The sequence below is a fragment of the Elephas maximus genome, chromosome 10, assembly GCF_024166365.1.
Source record: "Elephas maximus indicus isolate mEleMax1 chromosome 10, mEleMax1 primary haplotype, whole genome shotgun sequence".
Classification (NCBI taxonomy): domain Eukaryota; kingdom Metazoa; phylum Chordata; class Mammalia; order Proboscidea; family Elephantidae; genus Elephas; species Elephas maximus.
The window spans coordinates 108,760,788-108,783,322 of NC_064828.1; the positions used below are offsets into that span (position 1 = coordinate 108,760,788).

The following is a 22,535-nucleotide window of genomic DNA, read 5'->3' on the forward strand; positions in this document are numbered from 1 at the left end:
TTAGCGCCATAATGTTCAGAGTCCTTGGCTGAAGAGGGGGTGGTTGGAGGCTACGGTTGAGCAGAAAAGTTAACCAGGAATCAAGATGTCCACCCTGAGGCCACTCACCAGCAGCGTGACTAGGCGTTTCCCTTTTTCTTGTCGTCAGTTCTCTCATCTCTCCAACAAGTGTGTTGGGCCCTAGATGATCCCTTATGAATTGTGTCCCCCCCCCCCACAAAAGATACGTCGAAGTTCTAACCCCCACGGGTCTTTGGAGGTGTTATCAGTTAACGTGAGGTCGCACAGGAGGAGGTGGGCCCTAATCCCATCCAGGTGGCATCCTTGTAAAAGAGGAGACACAGAGAGACTGAAAAAACGATGCATCTACAAGTCAAGGAACACCGGGGGCTCCCAGAAGCTGAAGAGACAAGGAAGGATGGTCCCCTAGAGTGGACAGAGAGAGCACAGCCCTGCTGACGCCCTGAAGTCAGACTCCTAGCCTCCAGGACTGACAGATGAGAGACCTTCCTATAAGCCGCCTGGTTTGTGGTATCTTATTACAGCAGCCCCAGGAAACAAATGCAATCCTAAGGTTTTCAAACAGTCCAGGACGTATGAGGCCGCCCTCAAACGCTTCTGCCTTCTACATTTCCTACCCTTACAAAGCACAGGCAAGCACTGCATTGGGGAGAGGTTTGGGGAATAGCTGAACCCCCAAAAAGGAGAAGCATGTGTCCTGGCTGGCAGTCCATTGAGCAGTGAGGGTGAGGTCCACTCCCTGGTTCCAAGTCCTGGCTGGGGGCTGGGGGGTCCACCTCCTCACAGAAGTCGGGTTTGACAAGGCAGCTCCCAGTGACCCTGTAATAGCCCTGTAGCCAACTACGGCATGGCTCAAGGTTCTGTGAGAAAATGTTCCCCAAGCTCCAAAGTGCCGACTCACAAAGGACCCAACCTGCTTGCTCAAGAGCAAACACCAGCGTGGACCACTATTTTCTTAAAGGAAGTGAGGGTGAGAAAGAAAACCTAGGAAGCCTATGACTACACACTCTGGAGCTTATGGGGAGGCAAGAGATCTCAGGTAGTTTAGTGGGGGTAGGGGAGGGGAAACTGGGGGGAAGGCAGGAAGTGGCATTCAAGCAAGCTCACACATGCTATCTAACTAGCCCTCTCCTGCACTTGGCACAGCATGAGACACAGACACAGTCATGGACTGAATTGTCCCCCCAAAATAGTTGTCAACTTGGGTAGGTCATGATTCCCAGTACTGTATGATTGTCCACCATTTTGTCATGTGATGTGATTTCCCTATGTGTTATAAATCCTATCACTACGATGTTAATGAGATGGATTGGTGGCAGTTATATTGATGAGGTCTACAATATTAGGTAGTGTCGTAAGCCAATCTCTTTTGAGATACAAAAAAGACAAGGGAGCAGAGAGACAAAAGGACCTCATACCGCCAAGAAAGCAGTGTTGGGAGTGTGTGTCCTTTGGGCCTGAGGTTCCTGAGCAGAGAAGCTCCTAGTCCAGGAGAAGATTGAAGACAAGGACCTTTCTCAAGAGCAGGCAGAGAGAGAAAGCCTTCCCCTGGAGCTGACACCCTGAATTTGGGCTTATAAGCCTACTAGACTGTAAGAAAATAAATTCCACTTTTGATATTTGTTACAGCAGCACTAGATGACCAAGACAGACACTCAGCAATCCATGGCTCAAAAGGAGGGATGTCGATAAGGCCCCAGCGGGACTCAGAGTAGGTTCACAAACACGTCAACAGAGCAGGGAGGCACCTGACAAACTGGTGAGAACACTCAAATGGGACCTGTGGTTCAGGATGGTATGTTGGACATGTGCTCACTTCTTCCCTCAAAAAACCCCAAAAAACTAAGCAAAGGAAGGCAAGCTATACAATCAAAAAGACAAAGGGATGGAAGAGGAGACAGCAGCAGGTAAGAGAGGCCAATGCATTGAAGGCAGGGGAATAGCTGCTGGAGAAAAGGTGCAGGGCAGAGGGGTCCTAATACCACTCTCCTGCAGAAGGGATGCCCCTGAGGAATCAGCAGAGACATGCTGGGGTCTCCAGGAAAGACTTCGGAATTGGGATAGGAAAAGGGGGGATAAGATGTGGGGCTGAAGACAGGGGCTTTGGTTGACTCTCAGCCCCCGCCCCCCCGCCTGCAGCCAGATGATCATCCTGCTCCGTGGAGAAATTAGAGAGGCTTCAACCAGGGACACCAGGGATAGCAGAGGTGCAAGCAATTTAATGGGAATCTACACACTGACTGGTGATGAGACTGCCCGCTCGGTGGTTAGAACCTGGACACTCAGAGGTACATTTAGGTCTCTGGGTACGGCCCTTACTCTGCTCCGTAAACCTTGCCCTAGAGTGCAGGTTTCCATCTCCTGGAAGATGGAGCAAAAAGTGCCATCTGCCAGTCAAACTAAGTGTCCACAGGTGGCTTCTGCCTAGAAGCGATACCTTTTTCTGAATTGCACAAAGACACTGACTAGGCTAATAGTAGCCTTGTTCATATCCCTTTTTCCCAGGCAGAAGATCAGTGGAAGTATCTCTAAAGAAGCTGAATAAGCTCCAAAGAAAAGATCTGCAAATATTGATAGCTGGGGCCCCCAGTGAAGAGTTCGGGTGCTGGCCTGATGACCCTCCAGAAAAGCCCACCCACTGACACACAGAGTTTCCAAGCAGCCTTTTGAGGCGTCATTCTTAAACATTAACTAATCCTCCAAAGATGGCTAGATACATGAGGAGAGCTTTGAACATAAAAGACAGAGACTGAGGCTAAACAAGAGAAAGGCAACTTAGAGGACACAAAGGCAATACAATTGGGTGCAGAGAAAACTTCAAAACACTCAACACTATCGTTAATAACAGCAGAGAGAGAAGATCTTCATCCATGAAACAAGAACAGGATGCTATGAGACAGAAAAGATGATAACACAAAAAGTTTTGGAAATTAATAATTCAATGAGACATTCATCAGGTATATTGGGAAGATGATGCTGAAAAATTCTCCAGGAAAGCAGATCAAAAAGCAAAGAGGTGAGAAATAAAAAAGACAAAAAATATTACAGGATCAGCTTGGGAGGTCCAACACTAGAATGAGGAAGTCCACAGAGGAAGAACTTGAAAACTTCAAGAAATTCCCATGAGGGCCCAACATGAGGTACAAAAACAAGGACACAACACCATTGTAACAGTTCAGAACACTACGGATAAAGACTAAAGAGCTTCCAACTGGCTGCCATTGAGTTGATGCCAACTCTTGGCGACCCCACGTGTGCAGAGTAGAACTGTGCTCCGTAGGGTTTCCAATGGCTGGCTTTTTGAATGTAGACTGGCAGGTCTTTCTTCCACAGTACAGCTGGGTGAATTCAAACTGCCAAGCTTTTGGTTAGTAGCCCAGCACAAACTAGACCACCCAGGGAGGGGAGAAACAAAACAAACTAAAACTCCCAAGTCACATAGAAAGGCTTGGGAATCAGAATAGCATCAGAAATCTGTACAACCACATTGGAAGTGAGAAGCCAGGGGCCATGAATTATTTTCCACCTGCAATTCTATACCTAATCACACCTGGGTAAGGACAAAGACAATTTAAGTTATGCAAAATCTCAAAACATTTATCATATTTACTTCTCATGTCCCCTTTCTTAGGAAGTTACTAAAGAATATGCCACACCAAAACAAACCAAAAACAAAATCTTAAACCGAATGAAAAAAAAAAGAATTGGGCAAGAAAGAATCTGTAACTGTAATACACTACTTGGCTCAGGGATCAACAGGCCTTAATGTGGCTGTTGTGATGTCAACATTCAGTAGGAACTTTCCAAATAATGTGATCTCACCAAGCTGGAAAATCACAGGGGGTTATGGGTCAGAGCAAAATCTTCCTCAGCCGTAACAGCAGTCACATGTCATGTATTGCTGATTCCGACTGACAGCGACCCTCTAGAACAAAGCAGAACTGCTCTATAGGGTTTTCTAGGCTGTAAATCTTTACAGGAGTAGATCGCTAGGTCTTTTCTCCTGAGGATCCACTGGGTGGGTTTGAACCACTGATCTTTCGGTTAGCAGCCTAGCACTTAACCACTGCTCCACCAGGGCTCCTGGCAAGTCACTAGATGTTTCTAATTTTAAAAATTAGAAGTATAAGGGTGTTGTGTAGAAATACGAAGGCAAATAGAAGCAGCAGCCAACAGAGTGGAAAGTGGTTGCTTTTAGAGAGCAAGGCTCAGTTAGGGGATAGCTAGCTTTCATTAAAAGCCTTAGAGGATTTTTAAAAAATAACTATGACCATGTATTACTTGAAAAAGAAGAAGTTGCAGGGAACTGGGTTGTTTGTCCTGCGGGCTTTATATTCACCAGTCCAGCCTCTTCCACATAGGCCTGTATTCAAGACAATGAGGTTTTTTTTTCACCCCTTTCCTTAAAAAAAAAAAAAAAATCAGTCTACTGCCATCCTGAGCCAAAGGACTTTTAGGCATCTTGCCAGTTAAAAAAAAAAAAAAAAAAAAAAAATTTGCCAGTAGGTGGTTTTAAGACTATTACAAATCCTAATGGGTGAAAGCAGCAGCCTGTGGAGAAGTCTGAACAAGGCCTAGGTCCGTAAAATGAAATGATTAACGCTGGGGTCAGCTCTTCCCTGGGTCTTGAAGCATTTAATTTAGGCGAGGACTGTATGGTGTCACAGTATTCAGGGTTATAAAACATCACACACATAATCTTTATTATCTCTGCCTTTGAGCATTGGAGGATGCCAAGTAGCTCATTAATCAGCTCATTTTCCATGGAGCTCTCATTCAGATGGAACCACTCCAAGCTCCCAACAGCTCTTGGCTTGGAAGGTTTAGACTCATTTGGGGTGGGGAGGCGGGCTATTATCGGGAAGGGTTAGAGGCCAGATTTTGGCTGTCATCGACTCAGATGTGCAACGTAAATTCTTTTGGCCACGCTGGGATTCTATAAACTTGAAATCAACTGCTTGAAATAAGCTGTTCCTGGAGCACTAAGAAGACATGGCGGTATGTCACCTGACAAGCTGTCAAGGCCATCCCAGAAGTAAGATGGGACAATCTCATGGGGGAATATGGCTTCCTCCTGGGAAAAACATGAGAAAAAGGGCATTTGGCTTTGTTTTAAAAAAGAAAGACATATTTATCTAATCGTTTTATCTTTTTTTCAGGACAGTCACGGGTCTGATGGAGGTATCCTGAAGTGGTGGCCGCTCTGGGTGGGGCATCAGGTGTCCAGATGTGGCCTTGCCTCTCAGCTTCACTAGACAAGAGGCTCTCTCACCTAAGGCCTTCTTGCTCTAAGAGTCTGTGGTTGTGTGAGGCTTGCTAAGACGTGCTTGTTGAGGGGGAGAGCTGGGGAAGGAGGAAGCAAGAAGTCGCCACTGACCTGTATCTTGGCAGGAAAAAACGAAGGGTGGGCGAAATGCCTTTCCCTCCTCTCACAGACTACCTGAGCCGGGACACTCCAGGGTGTCTTACAGAAAGCCTTTTTAAGAAACCCATTATGACTGACCATAAAGCCTGTCTATGCCGCTGGAGGCAGGTGTGGCCAAGGGCTTCTGGGGGTGGGGGGGAGCGGGGGACTGGCCAGGTCCCTCCCAGCTCTGACGTCAGCTTATAGTTAGCCCAACCCTTCTCAACTCCTCAGTGGGGCTTCTGACATTGCCTGGTGGCACCTTGGGGACAGATGGATGCAGAAGTTCCAGCAGCTGACTCTGGAAGCCCAAGGGCAGCTGAGGCAAAGTGGGAGGGGGTCTGTTATGGGTTGAATTGTGTCCTTCCACGGTATATGTTGGAATCCTAACCCCAACACCTGTGGATGTCATCCCATTTGGGAATAGGGTTTTCTTTGCTATGTGAATGAGGTCACATCAGTGTAGACAAATTAAACTCTCTGCCATCAAGTTGATTCTGACTCATAGCAACCCTACAGGACAGAGTAGATCTGCCCCATAGGTTTTCCAAGGAGTGGCTGGTGGATTTGAACTGCCAACATTTTGGTTAGCAGCCAAAGGTGGGTTCTAAATCTGATCACTTATGAGCTATACCAAGATCCAGTTAGAAAAGCAAGGAAGCACAAAGCGGAGAAGAGAGATACTATGTGAAAACTGTCAAGGGGCTGAGCAACACCAAGGCTAAAGAAGCTGAAGGAGATAAGGACTTTCTCCCAGAGCCCACGGAGAAAGAGAGCCTGCCCCTAGAGCCAGTGCTCTGAATTCTAACTCCCAGCCTCCTGAACTGTGAGAAAATAACTTTCTGTTCTTCAAAGCCCCCACGTGTGGTGTCTCTGTTATAGCAATGCAACGACACTAAGACAGGGTCCCAGAGCCCCACTTTTTTGGGTATCCTCTTCTCTGGCCTGACTAAGATTTTATTTGCAAGGAGTGCTCGTTGGTGGGAAAGGCTTGAACAATACAGCTTGACCTCAATTCCTATCAATGCAAAAGTGAGTTCAAAAGGTCCTTCCTCTTTTCCTCAAAAACAACAACTAAGAGGGAAAAAGAATGCACTCTGGCGCCCAGCAAAGCTTCATGGTCCTCCTTGGACTCTGCCACGCCACCCCCACCCTCCACCAGCAGCTCCATGCTGCTCAAATTTCCCCGGCGAACACAACTAATACCCAGACCACAACTGTCCACCTGGTACACCTCTCTTGGAGGAAAATGGGGCCGTTCTCTTCCCAGAGGGGCTTAGGCTGGGGCTTCTCTTTCATTTTTCAGCAGGGGGACCCTCACCTGTGAGGTCAGTGACTTAAGTCCATCTAGGACCTGAGAACTCGCATCTGGGATGGGCTAAGATCCAGGTTCTGACTAAACTCAGCAACGATGCTCAATATCTTACAAAGCAAGGCACACAAGACAAACCCTCACCTAGAGCGCCAGCCACACACCCGAGTTCTGAGTACCCAGCCAAAGAGAAAAGCATGCTCAGGGCTCACAGGAAAAAAAAAAAAAGGAAACACCAAAAAGGGGAGGGTGGCTACATTTCCTCAGACGTCCTCAAGTGTCTGCAGCAATGCCCTAGCCAAACCCCAAAAGCAAATGAAGTACGAAGCCCCGCCCTGGTCAGGGTCCTGTCGTCTTTATTATCCAGACACACATGTCAGAGCCTGTTGACGTCCAGCTGGGGAAAGAGCAGCAGGCAGTAGACCAGGAGCCAGAGGAAGAGAATAAAATACATCATGTCTGGCTGATGGACAAGCTGGGTCAGCGAGTCGCTCAGCGGGCTGTGGCTGCCCGGCAACACGGCCTCACCCGAGTTGTTGGCCTTCCTGGAGAAGGGAAGACAGAGGTAAGCAGTTACAAGCGGGTCCTCAGCGCAGTGGACTCCACACAGCCCCCGGTACTCCCACCTCACTGCCCCAGGCCCAAGGAGACCCTAGCACTGTGAGGGCAGACCCCAGGCAGAGGGCTTTGAACGTTCACAAATACTCTTAGCTCATTTCCACAACTAAGAGGGAGGCGCTGTCAGCTCCATTCCTCAGATGGGCATGTTGAGACTCATGGGGGCGGAGTAAATTGCCGAGGTCACACCATTTACTCTGTGACACAGCTGCGACCTGAGCCAGGTCTAGCTTTCAGACCAGGACACCTTCCACCACGTCAGGATGCTCTGGGAGTGTTCACCACCATGGGGAATTAGATCCTGTCAGCTCTCCGCCACTCATTAGTAATGGAGGGAGCTTCGCGTGTCATCTAAGCGTTCCCAGATCACAGAACCTTCTCAAACGGCTATCAAAAACCATTAGAAAAACATATTCTACCCTCAAAGTTTTGTTTTTGGCTTTGGGATAGAACCTTTACCAAAAAAATTACTTGATTTGTTTTTTGGTCAGATTTATCTTTCTTTTATTTTACACAAGGCAGTGTTAGAATGTCATTTTATTTTTGCCTGGCAGATAATAAGGAAACCCAGAAGGGTACCATGTGGTAGGGACCAGCTACAGCCTCAAAATTTCCACAAAGGCAAGGGTTAGGGACCATAATCTGACCGGAAGGGGGGCTAGGAGCCCTGGCGTGAAGCTGCATTTATAGAAGCTTAGAGCGTAAGCTTCTCTGGGGTTTTTCCCGGGAGTGTGATGGAGATTATGGAAGCCTAAAGCCATCCCATCCCTGAACCGCTTCCTAATACAGTGAGGGGTGGAGCCCAGGTGGGATTAAACATTTGCCATCGTTTACATAATTCCCATGCAGATGGTGAACAACTGGCTGCACTCCTTTCTCTTCCTTAAAACTGTTTTTAGAACAAAATTTAAACTGTATTTTTTTATCGCTGTTGCTGTTAGTCGCTGTTGAGTCGCTTCCCCACGTGTGCAGAGTAGGACTGTGCCCCACGGGGTTTTCAAGGCTGCGACCTTTCGGACACGGATCCCCTGGCCTTCCTTCTGAGGCACCTCTGGTTGTGTTCGAACTGCCAACCTTTTGGCCAGTGGTGCAGCGCTGAAGTAGACAGCACTGGCCTTCTCAGCCCTGCAGGCTCTGTGTTCAAAGTTCTTATCTCTTAAAAAAGGTGTTATTTTCCTAGGGATACGCCAGGGCTAGATGGAAACTTGAACTGACATTTCCATTTCCTGGTAAAAGGGAAGCTTGTCTTGCCTCAAATAAGAATCAGGGGGCTGGTGATCTACGGCCCACACTCCTGGGTGCGGGGCAAGCTTCCAACAGAGCCTTCTGATGCCAATTGTTTAAGGCTTTCCAAGCCAATTCAACTCCACGGCAAAGATTAACAAACGGAATAAAATGAAGGGACTCAGCCACTGTAAGAGGACTAGGGACATCACAGAATCGGGGAGGTCAGATTTGGGGAGGTTTTTCTGCTTTCGCATATTTTAAGCGGGCAGTTCTACAGCAATTCAGCTACATCTGAGTAAGCCATCTAGTTCTTCCGCAGTAAGGAATACTTTCATAGACTTCCTGGCATGCTTGCACTCCCTCTTCATGTCTGCTCTGATGCCATAAAACTGTAAAATCAGCTCAGTGAGCTTCTGAGTATTGTACCTGCAGTGGCGACACAGAATGGAGACAGCAGTCAGGTGCTACGGCATTGCAGAACGCACAGCTCCACACGATCACTACGGCTGCCTGGGCCTGGCTCTACGTCTGATACCTGCCTCAGGCCACCGCCTTGTTTAAACGCAGGTGCGGGCTCATAACCCAGACCCGTCATTAAACCTGTCATTTCCTGACCCGTGCCTGCACGGCAACATTGCTTAATATCTACTTTGCCCTCCCACGACTATGGAATTGCCATTCATTCTCTGGAACAGGTATAGTCTTGCATTACCCCCAAACCCTTAATAGTATTATCAACAAAGCATCGTTTGAGAACACTCTCCCCCAACAGGTAGGCTGCATGAATATTAAAAACAAACAAACATAAACCCCACAAAACTTAAAAGAGAGCAAAGCCACCAACCTTGTTAACATTCGGTTTCTCCTGTCGTCCACATCAGCGGCATTCCTCAATTGAACATAGCTAAAATGATCCTACAGTGAAATTTATAAACAAAACCCCCGCAACCCAATTAGTAAAGACGAAATCTCTGAAACAGAAAATAAAATGATTTTAAACATACAAAGCTGAGCACGTCACGGTTTTCTCAAAATTCCAAACTGCTAAACAATATCCGTTACTCTAACGCCTTCCCCGACTGCCCCACTGGTGAACTGAAGGCCCCACCACCTGGGACCTAAATGAGGGCGTCACGTGGACAAGGGCTGAGCTGGGTCCCGACATATCTGAGCTAAACACCTGTAAGTGTAAAACGGACCTCTGCCTTTGAATATGACTTTTTTGGGTGTAGGGAGTCTTGGATGCATTTTTATAACAAAGAGGCCTTCTGGCTTTGAAATCATCACTTTATTTATATCCCTAATCGTCCAAACTGGGTGTCCGACTGGACCGTGCTTAACGAGGTTTCAGTGTGCTTGTCTTCTATCCACAAGTATAGTTGTTGCCCGTCAGTGAATTCAAAGCTCTGGGCTGGGAGGAGGAAGGACGGCAACGAAATGTCTAGCAGGGGCTGTGAGGAAGAACAAATTCACATACTAACCGATTCCAAAGACCTATTGGTATGTCGTCGGATGTAAATGCTGGAGTCGCTATGACTAGTCCTGAAAAACAAACACAGGTTTTGAATTGGTGCCACCAAGGCTCTCCATTTTACAGGTGGTACAGTTTTATGGCCCCCTCCCACCCTGAGTCCTCTACTCAGTTATTTAGGCAGTTACGATTTCAGACCCACGGGCAGAAATGAGAATGTTTATCCCATGTGTCCACTTTAGTTGGAAGGTGCTTACAAATAGTAGAATGGATATTAGAGAGACACACTGGGCCCTAGACTACTAGGAAAAACAAACAAACAAAACACAGGAATTAAGTCAGAATTTGGAAGAGAAAGCAGAACAAGTATTCTTAAAAATCATAGGATTTTAGGCAGGAAGTGGCCTCTTTTTCCAAGCACCCTGAGGTCTTGGCACTCACAGGAAGTCCTGTGCAAGCTAAGTCAGCCCTAGTCCTAGACCTGGTAGCTGGACTCCCTTTCCAGGGCTCACGCCCATGTCCAGGGCTGCTTTCCACTTGCCCACCCCTGGGCGCACAGCCCCTCTTCCTCTCAAACATGAGAAGGCTAATGGTCTGACCACACCTGAGGCTGATGTGGAATGTGCCTCTGTTCTTCTAACAGGGGGCTTGCCCCATTGCTGAGGGGAAGGACACCCAGAGGCCTGAGCTGCTGTCCTGGCACCTCCGCTGACCAGCTGACCATGTGAGCCAAGTACTTACATCTCTGATCAGTTTCCCCATCTGTCAAAAGGACTATCATCCCTAACCTGCCTAGTGCACGGAGGTGGTGGTGACCGTGGGGCTAACTGTATACTGTCGGGTAAAGTCTTTGGTGCTAATTGGCACTCACAGGAGAACTAGGTCCTGCATGTTGACGTGTCCTAGTACAGGAAGAGTCACCTCCTCAAGGCAGGCCTGCTAAGAGTCATCCTGGTATCTTGGGAAAAGTTCATTCCCAGGGAATTCATCATTGGCACTCCTATCCACTGCTGTTCTGTAAGCTTCACCAAGCTCTTCCCTTGCACCGGGTACATTTCCACTCAGTCACTGAGCACCTACTATGTGCCAGGCACTGTGCTAGGCCTAGGGAAATGTCAGCCCTTGTCCTCAATCCAGAACCAAGGCTCATTCTTCCTGGCTGGATTCACAGGGCAGGAATGAACAAAACACTCCTATGAAGTTCCTGGAACCCAGTGGTGTCCCCTAGAGAGCTGACCCTACACACTGGCACCAGGAGATTCCAGGGCAGTTTTTCCTATGTGGATTTCATTCATTCATTCACTTTGGTGGAAACATACCCAACAAAACACATACTACTTCAACGATTTCTACACGTACAAGTCAGTGACACGGGTTACATTCTTCAAGCGGTGCTACCTTTCAAGTTGCTGCTATCATTTTGATAACACATACATAGATAATTCTTTAAAAGAGCACCATGCTTCATGTAGACATTCTTTTCTAGTGACGCTAATTTCTCTGGGGGAATGAGTCCATGAATGAAGGTGCTCCCTCAGGCTGCTGCCAGCTCTGTGGGGGCAGGGGTCAGGTCCTCAGCACCCACCCACTGCCCGGTCTCTCATCTGTTCACACTGCTGAGCACACCCCCCGCTCTCTGCTGGCATTCACTGTGGGACTTTCACCTTAATAAGTACGGCTTTGCCACAGCGTGCCTGAGCTGAGTTGGAAAGATGGAGCTGGAAAGGCAACTTCTGTCCAGTCCATGCTAAAAACTCAGAGTAAGGCAGGCCTTTGCATTGGAAAGCCAACTTGGCCTCACGCCTCCATACAACGAAATAGCGGTTTACTTTTCGGTACGATCCTCCTTTTGTCTCACCTTCATTGGGATGGCTTTTCTTTTGCTTCTTGATCAGCACGTATCCATATCCAGGGTGCTCACTCTCTCCCAGGGTACCTCTCGTTCCTACCTCCACTTCTTCCATTCTACAGGTATTTACTGAGGGGCTGCTAAAGGTCCGCCATTTGCTCACACTGTTTCTTTCACCTGGAATGCCTTCCTTCCCACTCCCAAATCCAAATCCCATTTAACCCTCAACACTCAGCTTCAAGAAATCTCAGGCCCAGGTCTCCCTGAGGTCCAAGACGTGACACCTCCCTTTTCTTCACAACACGCTCTGTGTCCCTCCCTGTCCTGGTAGACCAGATTGTCCCTCTAGTCTGGGAGCTCCTGGGGGACAGAGCTCCTGGGCCCCACGCCTGACCTCTTTCTCCCTCCCTGAAATCCCCAGCCTAGCCAACTCTACCACACAGCAGCTGCTCAAAGAATATATGAGAAGCGACCTGATTGGGGAGAAAAGCTGAGTGGCCTGCCAAATGACTGGTGGCCCTTCCCTGAGCTGTGGTTCCAGAGTTAGTGGCATGGCTCATTGGCTCACAGGTGTCCACCTGCGTTTACAGCAGGGTGGGGCAGCACATTTAAAGCACAGATGTCTGCTGAGCTGCCAGATCCCCAGGGCAGGAGGAGGGGCTGTGAGAGTCCTGAGCCTAGTTGGCAGCCGTTTCTGTGGTATCTCTCTGTCACCTACCCCTCTCTGCCCCCACCTCCTCTGTCTTTGTTTCTCCACAGCCCAGGCGTGGAAGCCAAGCAGAGGGGAGGTAGAAAGCTGGGTGTCCTGCCAGCTCCTTCTCTGGCTCTCTGTATGGGCTGCTTCTGCCCACCCCCCAAAAGTACATCTCAATCATTTTCCTTTGCAGTCAGCATTGCTCACACCACCGCAGGCAATGAGGGATCACAGAAAGAATATGGACCCTGGGGTGAGGCTGATCTGACCCCAAGACCCCAACTCTTGGGGAAGTTCTGTGCCCCCCGAGCTTCCTTGTCTGCAATAATGAGGCACGATCCCACCTACCTGCCTAGGGGGCTGACCACAGAATTGATGAGGACATGGCTGTGACGTGCCTCAACCCAGGGAGGGCTTGGTAAACTGGGTGACTATCAACGACGATGAGGGTGACGGAGAGACCAGGGCCTTTTGACATTCAGACTTAAATATTTAACCTGGGACAAACCCAACTCATCCGGTAGCCTTGGAGTGACAGAGCAAAGGCATATGACAAGCTTCCCATAGTTCAGTTAAAGCTCATTAGCCTCCCCGCTCCCCTCCTCCCATGATTAAATCAACCATTGCCACTTCCTTGGAACCAAGCTGGTGAGAGAAGCCATATGGATGTCCATATAGCAGGGATAAAAGACCACCTCAATACGTACGTTTCAGTAAGCATGATGCTATGAATGGCCAGGTTTGGCCCCTACTTAGCTCACCCCATAGTGATCAGGGGTCAGGGGCCAACCGGTGGAGTCACCACACCCATTACTTTTCCCACCCCACGTCTTTGCTGTTGACTGCTAGCTCCCACCCCAAGGTACACAGAGTGAGGAGAGAAGGCAAGCTTCACGTCCTTCCACCTTTTCTCCTTACGAGCAGGCCTGCTAATTGTTGAGGTCACTGCATGAATACAGACTGTCTTGGTCCAATTCCACCCCTGGGCCCCTCACTGAGTCAGTCAATGCAAATGGGATGAGTTCAGAGAGCAAACCTCTAGCTCGATGTCTAGGGTGGAAAGATACCAGTCAAATACCTGGAGAGGATTTTGTGATCAGGAGCGTCTTCTTCTAGGTCATCTGAGGATCGAACGGTTCCAGGTGCTATAAATATTGAACTTTCTACGTGGTCCACATGTTTCCTTTTCTCCTTTTTTTTACTGCTGACTGGTTCTTCCGTTACCTTTTCTTGTACAGGGCTGGCTGAGTCTTCCGAGTTTGGGGATTTCTGGGACTGAAAAAACAACCGAACACAAACCAGCATGTCATGCTGAGATAAGCAAGTGATACCACGGGCTGCACTCCACCTCGACCCTAAGGCCCAGCCAGGGCGTCCCTCCCATCTTGCCTCTCCTGTAAGTTCCTTCCTCACAGCTGCCATGCGCCAGAGGCCTGTCCCAACTCTTGTTCCCTGAGCAGAATTCCAATGCTTCAAGTAGAAGTGAAGGCAGCATGATTTTAGAGTCAATAAGATCTGGTTTCAAATCCTGGCTGAGCCAGCTATATGACCTTGAGCAACTGACTTCACCTCTCTGAGCCTCGACTTTCCTTGTCTGTCAAATGGGCATGCTGTCACTGGTAGTTACCATGGAGTCAATTCCAACTCATGGCAACCCCATGCGTTACGGAGTAGAACTGTACTCCACAGGGTTCTCAAGGCTGTGGCCTTGCAGAAGCAGATCACCAGGACCTTATTTTCGAGGCACCTGTGGGTGGGTTAGAACCACCAACCTTTCAGTTAGTTGTCCACTGCTTTACCATTTGTGCCATCCAGGGACTCCATCAAAGGGGCAGAGTAAGTATCAACCTCTTTCCACTGGACTTTGGTATTTCCTAAAAAGGACATCTCTTACAGTGGGCAACAGTTGGATCCTTCATGCCACCATCGTCCCCTTCAACAAAGGAATGAGTCCTGGAAGCCAGGCAGACTGAGGGGTGCAAAGGTGGCCCCTGAGCTTGGAGAGGTACACACAGAGGCAAAGGTGTAACGTGTGCCCTGGCTGAAGGGGCACCTCTAACATGTATTTGGTAAGGAAGGTCTTCTGACCACTACATCCACACCAGACACCCTGAAACCCAGCAACGATGCTCCAGAGAGAATTCCGGAAGGGTGGGAATTGTTGGAACCACTGCTCCAGAACTCCTTCAGGGACTGGGAGAACCTGCTCAACAGGTGTGGGAGTAAGAGGATTGGTGTGGCCAGGCCAGATGACCCCAGGAGAGCAAAGCCCGGTGCTGAATTCACCAAAGCTCTCAGGAATGTGAAATGACAGCCATCCTCCATCAGCGTGGGCAAAAGAAACCCTTTCTGAAAGGGGAAATGAGGAGAGGACTTTTTTTTAAAGGCTGGAAGAAGAAATATGTTGCTATTTTTGAGTTCCCTTTGGCTGGTAAAAGGTTTTTTTTTTGCTTTTTACTTAAAGGAAGGAGCCTTGGTGGTACAGTGGTTAAGCGCTTGGCTACTAACCATAAGGTCAGTGGGTTCAAACTCACCAGTCGCTCCACAGGAGAAAGATGTGGCAGTCTGCTTCTTAAAGGTTTACAGCCTGGGAAACCCTATGGGGCAGCTCTACTCTATCCTACAGGGTCACTATGAGTCGGAATCGACTGGATGGCAATGGGTGAGGTTTTCAATCAACAAATATCTCTTAAGTGCCTCCTGAAATAACAGCCAATGTGGTGCAGTGGTTAAGAGCTCAGCTGCTAACCAAAAGGTTGACAGTTCGAATCTACCAGCTGCTCCTTGGAAACCCTATGGGGCAGTTCTACTCTGTCCTATAGGGTCACTATGAGTTAGAATCCACCTGATGGCAATGGGTTTTTTTTTTGGTAACGTTCCCTGAAGAAGCCTGGATGGCACAAGAGTTGTATGATTGGAGCCCTGGTGGCGGTGTTTAAGAACTACGGCTGCTATAACCAAAAGGTCAGCAGTTTAAATCCACCAGCTGCTCCTTGGAAACCCTATGAGGCAATTTTACTCTGTTGCTGGGAGTTGGAATTGACTTGATGGCAACAAGTGTGTGTGCTCACTGAAAGGTCAGCAGTTTGAACCCACCAGCTGCTCTGAGGGAGAAGATGCGGCACTCTGCGTCCGTAAAGATTACAGCCTTGGAAACCCTATGGGGCAGTTCAACTCTGTCCTATAGGGTTGTTATGAGTTGGGATCGACTCGACGGCAGTGGGTTTGGGTTACTTAAAAGAGAGCCAGGTGCCAGAGACATGTTCTCCATCTTGTCTTCTGGTGTCTCAGGACAAGACTCACAGGCCACACTTGTCCTGCAGAGCTGCACCCTCCCTTCACTCAATAGCAGGGATTCAGGCAAGGGCTCAACTCAGGTGGGCTGGGACCAGTGGGCAGAGGCTGGCTGGACAGGTGACAGCCTGGGGAAGCAGGTCAGGGCCAAGCGGGCAAATAGAGTCAGCGTTGCTTCCACTGGGAACATGAGGAGCTCAAGGCTCAGACCTGAGCGGTGAGTGACTGGGGGTCTCATCACTAGCTCCATGCAGGAATGGGTTCATATCTAGATGTCCCAATTCAGGCTCTTTCCCCCACAACCCCAGTCATGTGTCTACAGTGCTCAGATGGGGGACAGTGGGGGTTCAGTGGTAGAATTCTCACCTTCTATGCCCAGAACGCCCTCCCCAGCTCCAGGGCCACCCACCCCTGCGGCCTCTCTGGGACTGGGTCAGTCTCCCTTCACTGAACCCCTGAGTCCCTTTGCTGGGCCCTGTCCCTCATGTCTGATGCCGGGTCTCTGCTGGTACAGCTACTGGGAGCTCCTTCTCTCTGGCATCAAACACTGAAGACGGGGGCTATCCTTTCTACTGTGCTTGCCCTGGCAGTGCCTGGCACCCTGTTGTCCACGTGGTAGATGGGAGTGGGTGGGTGAGCCGGCCTGGGGGCCCAACCCAGGCCTCTCTATCCTGGCGTTCTCACCTGGTACCCTGCCTGGACTGTATCTGCGGACGAACGGTCAGCATGGTTCTGGCCCCATCTCCGGGATTCCCGGGTTGGGGGTGGGATCTTACTAACGAGGTGCCTACAGAGGGATCCCCTTCCCCCGACCTCATTCACTCACTCACTCTGGCAGCCCCTCTTGAGCTGCTGGGGGCTCAGCTGAAGTGGGAAGGTGAGTGGGAGCTACGTCTGTACCAGCGGCTCAGAGTATGTGTCTGGCCCTTAGCCTATTGACACAACTCATTTCAAATGAGGGGACCAGATACTAGTGCCTGAGGTGGAGGCAAAGGTGAGGGCTCACTTACTCTGTGTTTCCAACGTCATTTGCTGAAGGAGAATGGGGGCTACCATTCACCAAGTGCCCGCTAAATGTTAGCCACGATTGCTGTTTTAAAAATGATCCCCGCTACCCTGCGCTGTACCCTCCAGCGTGGTCTCATGGAACCCTCATCGTCAAGAGCAGGGCTGGGGCTAGGGTGAGGCCAGCAGGTACCCAGGGCTCAAAATTTAAGGAGGTATGCAATCTCAAGGGCCAACCTGCACCGACAGGAGCCTGAGAATAAGTCCCTCCTTAAATTTTGCACCCTAATATGCCTGGGAGGGAGGTATCCATATTTATCCCTCTTTTCTGCAGGAAACACTAAAGAAGCACAGAATTGCCCAGGCACATGGCTGGAGAGTAGGAGCCAGGCCTCCAAATCCCTCCTGCAACCAAGTACCTGATTGCTCTCTGCGGGGTCATTCTTCTTGGCCTCGCCTTGCTGGCGGTCCTCATGATGGGCTGGGGACGTGGGGTCTGGGGCTGGTTGGGTGCCCACAGGCCCCCTGGTGAGAGATGGCAACTGGTCACTGGCCCCGGGAAGGTCCTCGCCTGTCACCAAAAAGCTGCAGCCACTCTGAGAGTCATCAGCCTCCTCCTCCCTTGAGTCCAGGTCCTGCAAATAATCATCGGGGTCTTCGAGATCCGCGTCTTCATTTCTCAAGTCCTCCGCGCCTTCGGTGTAAGCTTCCAGAACTGCTGCCAGGGGCACCTCGTAGTGCGGGTAGTAGAAGAGTTTGTGGGGGATGACGGAGACCTTTGAGACGGGCGGGGAGGGCTTGAAGTCCAGGCCTTCCTCGCTGTGACTCCTGAGGGTCTCCAGGCTGACACTGCTGCTTGGAGGGTTGGAAGGCAGCTCTCCCTCATCCTCCAGGAACCGTTCTTCTTCCCCCTCTTCCTCGCCACCACGGCGCGTGGACTTGCGCTTCGCCTTTTCATGCACCTCCGGTTTCCTATCCACGGGCGCCTCTTCTGGGGCCAGAGAAGAGCCTGGCACGTCTTGCCCGGGGTCCTTGTGAGGTTCGTGTTCGTCAGATGGCAGCTGGGGTGCGAACGGCTCTTTGTTTTTATGAGCAGATTTAGCTCTCCTTTTGCCCAGTTTTTCAACGTGGTCCTCTGAGGCGTCACTCTCGGTGGCCTCATTTTCAGGAAGTGAAGGAGTCTCATCGAAAGCATGGCTGGTAGAGGCGAAATCGACTAGGTCTCTACTAAATTTAGAGGCTTTTAATGGTATGCTTTCAAAAGAGTCTTCCTTCTCCACAGCTTCTACACTCAGCAGCTGAACCTTGATCTCCAAGGAATCAGCCACAATGGTGCTTTCTCCAGCAGATGCAACAGAATGGCTTTCTCCCATGTGGTCAGCTGTATTGTCCGGTGCCCCGTTCCAGGCAGGAGTGCCCTGGGAAGACTGAGAGCCACTGAGCTCGCCCTCCGCCAGAGACACATCATCTGGGGCCTTGTTGGAGGCTGCTTCCAGGGTCTTTAGGGCGTCCTGTTTTGGTTTCTTTCCCTCATCAGCCTCGTTGGCCATGGTGTGTCCATCCTGCTTCAAAGAGTCCTTTGCCCCTCTTAGGCTCTCTTCAAAGCCCACACCTTGACTGTAGAAAGGGTCTCTACTACACGAAGCGTCCTTGTAAATGTCTGCCTTGAAGTGGACGGTCTTCTTGGTTGGCAAGGAGCTGGCCCTGCGACTGTCCTTTCTGGATGATAAAATGGAAGTCTCCGGCGATGGCTCACTGACATCACTGGCTTTGTAGGGAACACCCTGCTCAGTGGTCCAGTGCATCAGGTTGCAGGGGCTGTCTGGCAGTGCACCACTGGAAGCACCACCCAGGCAGGGCTGCAGCTGGAGCCCCTTCACACTCTCAGGCTTGTCACACACAAAGACTTTGGCGGGTGGCGGGTGGCTGGTTTCATGGTTGACGGTATAGGCACGCTCCCCATTTTCAGTCAGAAGGAAGACTTTGCTCTCCTGTTCAGGAGGGGTTTCTTTGATGCGGACAAACGTTGATTCGATAGGGATTTCTTTATCCGAATCCACAAAATCTTCCTGCAAAGAAACATGGGACGACATGAAATATGAGTGTTTAAGCCTGGCCAGTGTACCTCTTCAACAAACACACAAAAAGCCACCTCAAGATGAATGCAAAGTGTTCCAATTATGATATACCAAACCCAAACCCACTGCTGTTGAGTCGATTCCAACTCATAGCAACCCTACAGGTGAAGAACTGCCCCACAGGGTTCCAAGGAGCAGCCGATGGATTCGAACTGCTGACTTTTGGTTAGCAGCCGAGCTCTTAGCCACCGTGCAAAAGATTATTCCTGATGAAATATGAGAACACCAGATAAAAAAAAAAACAAAACAATTTTTTGAAGCAATGAACCAAACTCCAGTGAAGGACGATCCCTTTCTAGACGAGCAGAGACTGGCAGCTGTGCATTCCTGTGGACCGTTGCCTAGTCTGGGAAAGGACTAGAAGAGCTAACCCAGAAGGGATGAGGAGTAAGAAACGGCAAGTGGAGGAAATCATGCTGGTTCTTCGAACACAGGTGTCTCACTGCAGAACAATCTCTTCACATCCCCAAGGGAACAAAAAAAAACCAAAACCAAACCTGTTGCTGTCGAGTCGACTGTGACTCATAGTGAACTTATAGGTCAGAGTAGAACTGCCCCATAGAGTTTCCAAGGAGCACCTGGTGGATTTGAACTGCCAACCTTTTGGTTAGCAGCCATAGCATGTAACCACTATGCCACCAGGGTTTCCCCCCAAGGGAATACACACCAGAAATCCCAGCTTATCCAGACACCCAATGAGTTTAGCTCATTGCAACAAATATTTCTGAACCCTGGCCAGGACACTGGGCTAGGTATTTTTGAAGCTCTTCTTCCTCCCAGTATAGACTTCCCAGGACTTGAAAATTTTAGAAGGGATCTAAAAGGCTTTGATATCACTAATAATAATGGCTTTAATAGAAGTGTTAAGTGTTTCGACAGTGTATGAAAAAAAGAAAATTACCCTCTCTCTCTCAACCATCACCTCCCCTTCCAAATCAACATTTGTTGACATCCAAGGCTAAACTTTTAGGTTTGGGTAAGGATCGTTCACATGTCCGTCAGTTTGTTATACTGCGGGGGCTTGTGTGTTGCTGGAAGCTATGCCAAACCAAAAACCAAACCCACTGCCATCAAGTCGATTCCGACTCATAGTGACTGTATGCTACAGAGTAGACCTGCCCCAAAGAGTTTCTAAGGAGCGCCTGGTGGATTCAAACTGCCGACCTCTTGGTTAGCAGCTGTAGGTAGCACTTAACCACTACACCACCAGGGTTTCCGGAAGCTATGCCACTGGTATTCAAATACCAGCAGGGTCACCCATGGCAGACAGGCTTCAGCTGAGCTTCCAGACTAAGACTAGGAAGAAGGACCCAGCCGTCTACTTCTGAAAAGCATTAGCCAGTGAAAACCTAATGAATAGCCACGTTAATATTGTTTGATATAGTCCCGAAAGATGAGCCCCTCAGGTCGGAAGGCACTCGAAAGATGACTGGGGAAGAGCTGCCTCCTCAAAGGAGAGTCGACCTTAATGACGTGGCTGGAGTCAAGCTTTCTGGACCTTCATTTGCTAATGTGGCACGACTCAAAATAAGAAGAAACAGCTGCAAATATCCATTAATAATCGGAACATGGAAAGTACAAAGTATGAATCTAGGAAAACTGGAAGTCATCAAAAACGGAATGGAATGCATAAATGTTGATATCCTAGGCATCAGTGAGCTGAAATGGACTGGTAGTGGCCATTTTGAATCAGAGAATCATATGGTCTACTCTGCCGGGAACAACAACTTGAAGAGGAATGGTGTTACATTCATTGTCAAAAAGAACATTTCAAGATCTATCCTGAAGTACAACGCTGTCAATGATAGGATAATACCCATATGCCTACGAGGAAGACCAGATAATACGACTATTAATCAAATTTACAAACCAACCACTAAGGCCAAAGATGAAGAAATTGAAGATTTTTACCAACTTCTGCAGTTTGAAATTGATCGAACATGCAGTCAACACACATTGATAATTACTGGAAGTTGGAATGTTGGTGAAAAAAGGTATTTGCAATGACAAAGTCGTTGGTCTTGCAAAATTCTATCATGCTATCTCCAGCATCCTTTCTATCACCAAGGCCATGTTTTCCAACTAGCAATCCTTCTCTGTCACCGACATAAATGGTGACTATACACATGGACCTCACCCGGTAGAATACACATGAGTCAAATCGACTACATCTGTAGGAAGAGATGATGGAAAAACTCAATATCATCAGTCAGAACAAGGGCAGGGGCTGTCCACAGAACAGATGATCAACTGCTCATATGCAAGTTCAAATTGAAACAGAACAAAATTAGAACAAGTAAACGAGCGCAAAGGTACCACCTTGAGAATATCCCACCTGAATTTAGAGACCATCTCTAGAATAGATTTGACACGTCGAACACTAATGACTGAAGACCAGACGAGTTGTGGAATGTATCAAGGACATCATACGTGAAGAAAACAAGAGGTCATTAAAAAGAGAGGAAAGAAAGAAATGACCAAAATGGATGTCAGAAGAGACTCTGAAACTTGCTCTTGAAGGTCAAGTAGCTAAAGCGAAAGGAAGAAATGACGAAGTAAAAGAGCTGAACAGAAGATTTTAAAGGGCTGCTCAAAATGACAAAGTACTATGATGACATGTGCAAGAGATGGAAAACCAGAAGGGAAGAACACACTCTGCATTTCTCAAGCTGAAAGAACTGAAGAAAAAATTCAAGCCTTGAGTTACAGTACTGAAGGATTCTATGAAGAAAATATTAAATGACTCAAAGAAGATGGAAGGGATATACAGGGTCATTATACCAAAAAGAGTTAGTTGTCGTTCAACTATTTCAGGAGGTACCATATGAGTGGGAACCAATGGTACTAAAGGAAGAAGTTCAAGCTGCACTCAAGAAGGCATTGGCGAGAAACAAGGCTCCAGGTATTGATGGAATACCAGTTGAGATGTTTCAACAAATGGATGCAGTGCTGGAAGTGCTCACTCGTCTATGCCAAGAAATTTGGAAGACAGCTACCTGGCCAACCGACTGGAAGATATCTCTATTTACGCCTTTTCCCAAGAAAGGTGATCCCACAGAATGCAGCAACTATTGAACAATATCATTACTATCTCACGCGAGTAAAATTTTGCTGAAGATCATTCAAAAGCGGCTGCAGCAGTATACTGACAGGGCACTGCCAGAAATTCAAGCTGGATCCAGAAGAGGGATATCATCGCTGATGTCAGTTGAATCCTGTGTTTTATTGACTATTCAAAGGCATTCGACTATGTAGATCATAACAGATTATGGATAACATTGCAAAGAATGGGAATTCCAGAACACTTAATTGTTCTCATGAGGAACCTGTACATAGGTCAAGAGGCAGTCATTTGAACAGAACAAGGGGATACTGTGTGGTATAAAGTCAGGAAAGGTGTGCATCGGGGTTGTATCCTTTCACCATACCTATTCAGTCTGTATGCTGAGCAGATAATCCCAGAAGCTGGACTATATGAAAAAGAACAGGGCATCAGGATTGG

At 48.6% G+C, this 22,535-nt stretch overlaps 1 protein-coding gene across 5 annotated transcripts in view; it reads right to left on the reverse strand.

The window, feature by feature from the left end:
* Positions 1 to 7,076: 7,076 nt before the first annotated feature.
* CLMN (calmin) overlaps positions 7,077 to 22,535 on the reverse strand; it is a 127,844-nt gene continuing 112,385 nt past the window's right edge. The window contains exons 9-14 of one of the 5 annotated variants that reach the window (XM_049898451.1): positions 17,315 to 18,964; positions 13,675 to 13,871; positions 10,064 to 10,124; positions 9,427 to 9,497; positions 8,912 to 9,008; positions 7,077 to 7,278 (exon numbers count right to left, since the gene is read on the reverse strand). In XM_049898451.1, the coding sequence (XP_049754408.1) occupies positions 7,114 to 7,278; positions 8,912 to 9,008; positions 9,427 to 9,497; positions 10,064 to 10,124; positions 13,675 to 13,871; positions 17,315 to 18,964 (2,241 nt within the window). In that variant the 3' untranslated portion in view covers positions 7,077 to 7,113. The other 4 variants (XM_049898452.1, XR_007518966.1, XM_049898453.1 and 1 more) reach the window with 4 other exon arrangements.